The sequence below is a fragment of the Poecilia formosa genome, unplaced genomic scaffold (assembly GCF_000485575.1).
Source record: "Poecilia formosa unplaced genomic scaffold, Poecilia_formosa-5.1.2 Scaffold34, whole genome shotgun sequence".
Classification (NCBI taxonomy): Eukaryota; Metazoa; Chordata; class Actinopteri; order Cyprinodontiformes; family Poeciliidae; genus Poecilia; species Poecilia formosa.
Window position 1 is genome coordinate 188,296 of NW_006799973.1, and position 10,190 is coordinate 198,485.

Here is a 10,190-nt window from a genome sequence, read left to right on the forward strand (position 1 = left end):
CCGTTGGTTTTTGGAGAGAGGGGGCGCGTAGGCGACGATCATTGGGGGGGAGGGGTGTCTCTAGATCTCTCCGTCAGTCAGCGTGCACCCTCTTTTGATACAACAGGAAGGAGAATGAGTGACAGAATGCTCGAGAGCGGTAGACATCCCCAAGGACGAGCACTTGTCCTCGACCTCTGACAACCAGATCAAACCTTCAACCTGTAAGGAAACGGGTGGTTTCGAAAGACAGCGAGAAAACGAGCAAAGAGTGAAGACATAACAATGGATACCACGAGACAGAGGCTGCTTCGTCTCCCAGGGACTGTGCCCATAAAGATGGGCAAGGTAGGACTGACATTTCAAACCTCTGAGTTGGACTTCATGTGGAAAAGATATTTTAGATGAGTCCTGTGGGTTGGGAAGGGTTTCTAAAAGCGTATTTTAAGAACCAGTGTTAACTTCTTTTAATTGTAAGGGTGGGGTGCCAACTTCTTTTTTTATTTCTGTTTTTTTTATAAATAGTCCGTTGTTAAGTTCGTCACCAGTTACGACGAACAATGGTGGGTGGGGGGAGCCACCGACTTACATGGAAGAGTATGCGTGCATGTGTTCAGTACATGTGTGTGAGTGTGTGTGTTTAATAAGGTGTGTTTTGGAGCAGGTTATTCAGGTGGGTGTGCTGTTGTTGTGCGGAGCCCTCTGGGCACGGCATGAGCGCTGTCATTGGACGGCCTGGGGGGGGGCTGCTGGTTGCTATGGGAGGGAGGCAGAGCGCGGGGGGAGTGGAGGATGAGTTGTTTGTGGAAAATCTGGTCTGCTCAGGTGTGTGGGAGATGTACCATCAGCCAGGTACAATGAGGACGGCGCGCAGTGCGTGCTTGGAGATCCAAAGCACGGAGTAGTTGGGTCTCGTTTCTGCCAGGACTCTTTAGGAGGAAATAAACTTATTGTCCCTGCTTGGCTTTCATTTCTGGAGTTTATCACCAGCCCATCACTCATGATGCATGTTGAAAAACCGGCTCTTCAAAGGTCTTCATTAGATCGAAACAACGTCGTTTAAGAGACCTACCGTGCTTTTGAATATCTGAGTGGCGGACATTAATATGAGGCCTCCTCTTGCTGTTTTCCTTCCTCATTCTTTCGCTGGTTCTCCCCCTTTCACCCACTCTACTCTGCTACTTCCTCCCTCTCCCCTGCTTGCTTTTCGTCTCTTCCTCCTCTTATAGCCCTTTGCAAGTTCTTCTCCAGGTATTTTAATCAGTTGGCTAATGCTATAAAGGTTTCACACACGAATTAACCTACTGCCCCTTGGCTACAGCGCCCACAGGGCATTGCACAACCCTCTATCCTTTCCACATCACCGCCAGTCATCTGGCTTTATATCACCCTCTGTCTCAAGAATTACTTCTACTTTTTTTTTCTCTTACTCTTGCTTTAATGTTTCGCCTCGCTCCATCGTCTCCGTTCTCTTTCCGCTCACCCAGCCCCCTCCTGATGGGCTGAAATCGCCTCCTCCTGATTTGGTAATCTGGATGGAAAATACAGGATGATCATGGGGGGCAGAGTGGTTGCTAAGCCCTGTTTAAATTGTCCCTCACGTGAAGGAGAACTGCTCATGTCAGTCACGCTAATAAAGATTTACTTTTAGAACGAGCTAAGCAGAAGTCTGGGTAAGCTCTCTCTCTTAGAAACTGCAAAGAAATAAGTAATATTCAACGTCACGGCCCCTAGAACATTTATGGTAAAAACATTTCTGACAAGACTCATTAATAACATGATAAATTACAATTAATGACGTTACATGCAAAACAAAAAATATTTTTACATTTTCTCTTCTGTTTGTTCGACAAGAGTATCAATAAATATGAGTAAACTCTAAAAAAATGATTAAATCTGATTACTAATTTAAATCACTCAGAAACAAATATCCTGAAGAAGCACATTTCAAATGGGAATGTTTTTCAAGAACGATATCATAAAATTACCTAAAAAAATAAGAGATAAAAACTTTGATCATATTTTTTATAGTTATCAGAATAGCACTGCAAAATATTGTGATAAAATCTGGAGTCCATTTTGCCCACCCTTAGTTACAGCCTCAAACTTAATTATATTCTAATCGTATTTCTACTTATAGTCAAACACAAATTGATGCATAATTGGAAAAAAAAATTGATTCATAAACATTGTCAATAAAAATCATCTTGTGATGGAAATTGTTTCATCTTTGCAAAATAGCTCAGACTCAGTCAGTCTTTATACATGCTCTCAATTGGATTTAGATCTGACTTTGACTAGACCATTCTAACACATGTGTTGATCTAAACATCCTTATTACAGTTTTTATTTATCTTTTTTGCTCTACTGGAAAGTGAAATTCACGTCAGTCTCAAGAGTTTTTCTAACAGGTTTTCTTTCAGGATCGTCAACATGGAATTAAGATTTTATCACAATCTGTTGTAGTACTGTTGTGAAAACAATAAAAGTGTCAGTAAGAAGTATTTATTACTTCTTTTTTAGGTAACTGGATGTCCGTACTGCTCTTAACAGAACCTACCCCGTTGTAATGCACATAAAGACATGACTTGTATCATCAAACTGCAAACAGTGACTGCTTTTAATCATATGTTCAAACTTATTGATATTTATTGATGCTTTTATTGAACAAATAGTGGAGAAAATAGTAGAAATAACAATCCTGACAATATGGACAGTCTTTGAGATTACTAAACATCGTTTATTGGAATTCATCCGGATAAATATATATCAAAATTTATCCTGATAAATAAAAAGCGATATGATAAATGTCCATAGGTACTCCATCCATCTTACCCATTGGTTCTGCAGCCTCTCTGCTCCTGCTGAAGGAAATAATCCCCACACAATAATGCTGCCAACACCGTGTTTCACAGTGGGGATGTTCAGGATGATGTGCAGTGTTACTTCTCCGCAAAATACAGATTTCTTTTTCTATTGTAATGACCAAATGTTTTAATTTTTTTTTTGTCTGATCTAACCAGAGCACATTCTTCCACATTCTATGTTTTACTTTTTTTACTTAAGTGTTTGTTTAGGTCAGATTTGTGAAATAAAAAACAAATTTGTCCCTTTGGATCTCTGCAACTCCTCCAGATTTTATCTGCTTCTCTGATTAACTTCCTTACAAAACATTATTTAAATATAGGGGTACCATAGCACTTATTATTTATTGTGAGACATTTCTAATCAAATTAAGAATCTTGATTTGTCATCATGATAAATTTCAGTTATTAATGGTAAATAAAAAACAGAACTGACAGCATCATTGGAAATGTTATTTTTGCTATTTTTTCCACTGCTTTTCCTCAAGAGCGTCGATAAATATCAGTAAGTTTGATTAAATGCAGCTACTGTTTGCATTTTTGTAATAATAACAGTTAGGTGGCCACCTGAATAAGTCTATTTCAAATGTGAATGTCTATGAATGTTGTGCCATGCATTCACAGCCATACAGTTACTTACAAATTAAGTAATCAAAATCTTCATTGTACCACAAAATATCACAATAAACTTCTAAGTCCATGTTGCTCCCCAAGGAGTAGAAATACCTTTTCCAAACATCACACTTGTCATAAAACTGCTTGCCGCTTTTTTTCTGACTTCCCTCAGTTATTTTGCTTACTTAATTTTCCCTTCCTGTTCTGTAGGTGGCGATGTCTCCAGGAGAGGACGGCCTGATTGGGATCCCCTTCCCGGAGCACAGCAACGAGCTCTTGTCTCACCTCAATGACCAGCGCAGGACAGGACTCCTATGTGACCTCACCCTTACCTCGCATGGGGCTCGCTACCCGACGCATCGCTCCGTCATGGCAGCCGTCAGCCTCTACTTCCGCCGGCTGTTTGGAGCGGAGGAAGGCGGCGGCGAGGGCGGCGGGGGGTTCAGCGTTTGCCAGCTGGACTGCGTGGCTCCTGACGCCTTGGACGCCCTGCTGGAGTTCGCCTACACTGCCACGCTTACCATCCCCAGCTCCGGGATGAGAGACGTGCTGCGAGGTGCTCAACTTCTGGGCATCCAGTGCGTGGCCGACGCCTGCAGAGACATTCTCGGAGAGACGGCGGAGGCTGAGGGGCAGGAAGTCTCCGCGGGGGAGCAGAGACCTCCGCAGGCGACTAGTGAGAGGACGGTAGAGATAGCAAATGTTGTAGAGAAAATATCCAGAAGAAAAACGGACAGAAAGAAGGTGAAAAAAGTTGGCTTACCTCACAACTTCTCACCTTTGAACCCGCTGCCCGCCTCTCCCGCCTCCCACCCTTCACCAGCATCTGACAGCTTTCGCTCCCTGCCACCCACCCAGCCTCCCAGCCCCGAACCAGAGGAGCTTCACCCCAAACTTGGGCAAAACGGGGATCCGAGAGCCATCCGAGAACCTGGGAGAGGGGCCACACTAAATGGAGAGTTCCCCCACTGGGCACAAGAGCGATCTCTCATAGCCCACCCGCCTCCGACCCAGAACGACAAGCTGTCTGAGGACGACGACATGGAGGGCTTGGGCGACGACATGATGAGATCCAGCTCCTTCCCCAGCTCCGTAGCAGACCGAGGTGCCGCCACGTCAGTAGCAGGAGGCGGGAGGAAGAGGAAATCTCAAACCCCCCAGCAGTGTCCAGTCTGTCAGAAGATTATTCACGGAGCCGGGAAGCTGCCACGCCACATGAGGACGCACACCGGGGAGAAACCCTTCCAGTGCTCCGCCTGTGGAGTCCGCTTCACACGGTATGACAAGTTCACACAAATGTGTCGTGTTGTTTCACCTCTTCTCTTTATGCCTTCTGATCATTAATTTCCTCTTGTTTAGCAATGACAAGTTGAAGATCCACATGAGGAAACACACCGGCGAGCGCCCTTACACCTGTTCCCACTGCCCGGCGCGGTTTCTCCACTCATACGACCTCAAAAACCACCTGTCGCTCCACAGCGGGGCGCGGCCCTTCGAATGCCCCCTCTGCCACAAGGCCTTCGCCCGAGAGGACCACCTTCAGCGCCACCGCAAGGGTCACAGCTGCCTGGAGCTGCGCACTCGTCGGCCCAGGCGGGGCCCGGAGCTGGGAGAGGACGGCGGTGAGAAAGAAGGCAGCCCTCTGTCTCTACAGGCGCACCCCTCCATGTTTCACCCCCGCTCTGTTCTGGAAGGCGGAGGCGGGAGCGGCTCCATCGGCGGACCTTCGCTGATATTCCCAAGCGGCATCGACAGGGAAAGGTCGCTAGCCCTCCAGGCTCTGGCTCAACTCGCCCCGCAGAGGCTGGCCAGCTACCCCGAGCTTTTTCTGCGAGGTCTCGAAATGCAAGGCGGAAGAGATTTGGAGAGGGAAGATCCTGGAGGAACTCGCTCTCCGGCGCTGCAGCATGACAGATGGGCTGATGAAGTGGAAGACGAAGAAATAGAAGAAGGGGAATAGTAGAAAAAAAAACTTTATGTGGTAAATATCCACAGTAAAAAAATAAATATAATTATCTCAGGTGGCTGGACTAATGACCTGCTGCTCCATACAGGGAGCACTTAAAACTTATCAAAATACATTTTAAAAAAAGGAAAAACGGGTTTTCTGAGATATTCTTAACGTTGGTCTTCTGGTTTTTGGCATTTTACTGAGTTATTTGTCCGTTTATGTTTGCTGTTCAAGTATTTTAGGTTTGACTTGTCTCTAATACTTCTTTTCTTGCTGGTGTTTGTTGAATTTTTGCTCACCAGGACGCTTCTCACTATGCAAATTAAAATCCAGGGCTTCAGAATGGAGAAATATTTAAAGATGTGTATTTTTGTTGATCCAGATGCAGTTTGAAATTCATATCGCCTAAAAGATCACAGTAAGGTTTGTGTGTCCGCTGTCCTCTGGTGGCTATCAGTGGAAATACAGTGTAATTTAATCAAGCTCATTCCTTGGGTTAAAAGCAATAATTTTGTTTTTTAGTGGTTCGATCTATGCTTTATTTTGGTGCTTAGACCAAAGATCTGCTGGGGTTTTTTTTTTCCTTGTTTTGCAGAAAAAGAGAGAGTGGATGAGTTGTAGCCAATGTTGGGTTTGAAGAGAAGTTTCTTCCCAACTCTTTTGAAAAGCCATGAGAAAGACTCTACTTTGTTTTTCAGAGCCAAGGTGCTCTGAGCTAAATGCCTGACCAAAAACAAAATGACAAAGTCTGGACCAGTGGGTTGATTCTGGTAAAACATGCAGCTTTTATCAGTCTTCCTGTGCTCTCATTTATGTTCTTAAAACAAATAAGTGTGGCAAAATGTTGGGATTACTGAGACAATATACACCCCTCCTGTGTATTTATTTATTTATTGCTATTTATTATGGCCGTCTTGAGACCACGTCCATCCTGAACCCAGATCAGAGCCCAGTCTTTGTCAAAAACCTATGAGAACCCGCACTGATGATTTTTGCTCGGCAACCCTCATATCCCCGAACGCCTTGTTTTTTTAAAAGGCTGATTGTCTTCTTTTAAGCCATTCTTCCTCAAACGCATCCTTTGCACATTTAACCCACCAGATACTGCAGTAAAACCGGCACATTCCTCCCTTCAGTAGGTAACACAACGGACCAGAGCAAAGACATCGGCGGTGGGTGGCGGGGTTAAAAACTCCTGGAACTTGAACACAGATCGATTTTCCTGTTGTTAACTAAGTGTGGACAATATGCATCGCGCACATTGCAGTTCTTGTAGTTTGGCTGTGACTAAAAGGGGCCATTACTTTTTTGAGTTTATTCATCTCTGACCAAAAACTTCATGCTTTCCATGGCTGTCTTGCCTCATGTTGTGCAAACATTAATGGCTTTATTTTCTGTTTTTTCTCTATGAAATCCATCATGTAGCATATGTGCTCTTCTGGCCTTGGGTGCACTATACCCTGTCTTTGCTGTTTTGGAACTCTCTGTTTCCATTTATTTGCACTATGAGATTTGAGAGCTTCAAGCTTTTTGTCCAACTTTCAACATCGTATCCTTTAACTCTCTAGTCGCTCTCTCATCTCTCGTGCACCCCGCTATCAGGGATGCATTTTTTTATTTAAAATTCTGATTATGTAGACGGTACTTCTGTAAAGCCCTCATACACACTTCATGACATTAGTGGAGTTATATACATACAAATATATATACATATTAGATATATTTTGGGATGAAGTTGCCTTAGGGTTTTTTTGTGCTGCAACTATTCTCAGGAAATCTTGAGCAATGCACTAAGCGATTATACAAAATGTCAAATGGGAAGCAAGCGGTGCTGTAGGAGGATTGATACTCTTCATGCAAGTGGGAATCCAGTAGTTTGAAATATATTTTTTTTCTTGTAGATTTTGTAATGAAGGAAATCTTATGTGCAGATAAAGGTAATGACAGTAAACTCCTGGCCTTGCTGGAACCTGTCGTACTGGAATGGCAGTATGACGGTTGGTCCTGTGCATGAAGGGTGTTGGTGCTCCCAATGAAAAGCTTTGTGAATGAATGACGGTTAAACTGATGTCAGCTGTGAAGTGTGTGTTTATATGTGAGCTGTTTGGGTTTTTTTTTTTCCTGGCTTTGGTGAGGGGACTTTAAGGGGTACAGTCTGAATAGAGACCCCGCTATCAGGGATGCATTTTTTTTTCTGTCTGTTTTTAGAGGACTCCTTCTTAGAGATACAAATTCATTTCCCCATGATTTGTTTCGGATGATGTAAAGAAAATAAAGTTATCTAAGCTTGACTTTTTGTGTGTAGTTTTCATCTTACTCCTCAAAAGTCTAATATTAGTCAGATTTGCGCCCTCTGGTGAGCAAATTATGCAACTGTTTAACATGTTTTTATTACTACTGACAATCTTAAACGTGCCACAAAATGATTATTGTAGAAAACACAAGACTATTTTACTTGATCATTTTCAGATGAGATCATATTAAAAGCACATCAACCTTTTTTCCAGCTCAGTTTCCTGTGATTTCACACAGCGGCATACACATAAGTCACTTGCTAAATGAAAGTTATTTCCGGATGCTTCTAAAAATTAATTTGCATAAGCGCAGCAGCTCACACATACTATGTTCATCTCACCACTGTTGCATATCTGATGCAATAGGAACTCAAATGTCACAGTGATCTCCCAATAACATTTCAGAATTTAACTATGCTAAGCTCACCTCCGGTTGCTGGATGCTTGAAAGTGAAAATGGCATCACCTACTGTCTGATTACTTTGACTAATTATCTGATCATTTGACGGGACTCGATTGCTGAGACTGTATTCCCAGACAGCTTACTTTATTTTTATCAACATAAAAAAATTTAATAAGATGTCATAAAAAAAAAACTATGTATCCAGTTGACATGCAGCTGAACACATCACTGATCCCAGTATAGAGTCTCTATTCAAAATGTGAGCACATGAAAAGGAACCCATACTGTAAAGATGTGACTTCACAAAATCTCCAAAGTTGGGCTGATATTATAGTTGAAACCAGAACTTGACATGCACTACATAAAGGCAGACATAATTTTGTTCACATTGTCTGATGTGAAATCAGAATAAACCTTTTCTGTTTTAAGTCAGTCAGGATGACCAAATGTTTTCCTGTTTGCTAAATGCCAGAATAATGAGAAAGAGAATTTCTTTAAGGCAGTTTTTACAGAATATGTAAGAATGGTCAGTCAGTCAGTAGCTTTTATGAATAAAACCTGTTGATTAAAATGCGTTTCCAGTTTGCCACTTGCCATATACTGAACACAACAAACACGTGGAAGAAGGATTCACTGGTTAGTTGGGACAAACATTAAACTTTCTGGATCAGCTGTAAAACCTTGAAAGCACCATTCACATAGTGAAACATGGTGGTGGCGGCAGCAGAATGTGGGTTTGCAAACTTCAGCAGCAGCAAAAAAAAAAAAGTATGTGAGTTTGATGAAACTAAATTAAGGCCAATCCTGAAAGAAAACACATTAGAGTGTGAAAAAGATTTGGGACTAAGGTGGAGATTCACCATCCAGCTGACGAGTTAAAACATTGAAAATGTTATTTTTAAGAACTAAAAATAGCTGAGAATCTGTAACAAGACTTGGAAAATTGATATTCACAGATGCTCTGCAACATCTGTCTCTCTATTTTTGCGAAGCCTGTATAAAATGTGAAAAACCTGTCCTCATTTCCCATCAATCTCACTGTAATGAACTACCAGATAAAACCAAAATGAAATGCATTGACATTTGTGACTATAAAATGCTAAACATTTCGAGGAGTATGAATATGGAAATTGCTTTTTATGATGCTAGCCTTTGGAAAAGTGAAAATTTTCCAGTAACAGTAACACAGTAACATCTGTGCTTCTCTAAAAAGTTAAAGTGATATTTTAAAAATTGTTTTTGTATAGAGGATTAAGTGAGTCGCATATATCTTTACATTTCATTGTTCCAGAAAAGCATGATCTTGTTAATGAGCCTTTACCTGCCTGGGCTACAATTTAAGTGCCTAATTCAAACTTATTCGTCTGCTGCTGCCTGAACGCTGACTTAGAACAGGATGTGACGTAGGTGTTTTCCTAATCTTCTTAGTTTAATTAATCTGGACCAGGAGGCCCGGAGTTCCGCTTCTTCAGCCACAACAGGTTTAAAAGTGGATTTGGGTGCATGGAGAGAGACCTGGGAGCCTGAGAAGAGCAGGAGTTGAGGCTTCAACAGGTTGGAGTGATCTGAAAGCGGTCGTCTCCCCGCAGGATGCTGCTGCCGCTGCTGCTGCTACCTCCGCGGATGTTGCGGGGCGCAGCGGCGCGACAGGTCGCTCCGAGGCTCACATACAGCTCAGCGGCGCATGCGCAGGTAAGGTCTGGTCTCCTGCACTGCGCAAAGAGGAGCACCAAAGTATCTTTCGACTTTGTTTGGCCTTTATTCTTCACAGCGGATGATTCAAAGACACAATTGTTAAAAGTATTATTGCAAACTTCAGTATAATTGTTTCCACTTGACAAGAAAGTCATAATATTAACAATGTGTTTATTGTTGTTGTTTTGAATCGCACATTTTGGAAAAGCGCAAGCATTTATGTGCATAAACAAAAGGTGTATGAGGCGAATTTATGAAATCTGTTTAGTTTTTTAGAAAGCAATACGAAATCAACACAAAGTCGAAAAGGCTAATTTAAAGCAAAAATGTTGCTGTTGTATATTTTAGAAACCAATTACTAAACATATAAATGAAAATATTTGTTCATA

At 42.2% G+C, this 10,190-nt stretch overlaps 2 protein-coding genes across 5 annotated transcripts in view; both read left to right on the plus strand.

Annotated features, from left to right (window-relative positions):
* zbtb7b (zinc finger and BTB domain containing 7B) overlaps positions 1–7,700 on the plus strand; it is a 29,759-nt gene extending 22,059 nt beyond the window's left edge. Inside the window, exons 1-3 of one of the 2 annotated variants that reach the window (XM_007549953.2) lie at positions 140–327; positions 3,669–4,735; positions 4,818–7,700. In XM_007549953.2, the coding sequence (XP_007550015.1) occupies positions 265–327; positions 3,669–4,735; positions 4,818–5,418 (1,731 nt within the window). In that variant the 5' untranslated portion in view covers positions 140–264 and the 3' untranslated portion in view covers positions 5,419–7,700. Of the gene's footprint in view, positions 1–139; positions 328–3,668; positions 4,736–4,817 lie in introns of those variants that run through there. The other variant, XM_007549954.2, reaches the window with a different exon arrangement.
* A 1,831-nt stretch (positions 7,701–9,531) lies between these two features.
* LOC103136628 (NADH dehydrogenase [ubiquinone] flavoprotein 1, mitochondrial-like) overlaps positions 9,532–10,190 on the plus strand; it is a 4,468-nt gene continuing 3,809 nt past the window's right edge. For all 3 annotated transcript variants that reach the window (XM_016670512.1, XM_007549958.2, XM_016670513.1), the window contains exon 1: positions 9,532–9,798. In XM_016670512.1, the coding sequence (XP_016525998.1) occupies positions 9,697–9,798 (102 nt within the window). In that variant the 5' untranslated portion in view covers positions 9,532–9,696. The remainder of the gene's footprint in view (positions 9,799–10,190) is intronic.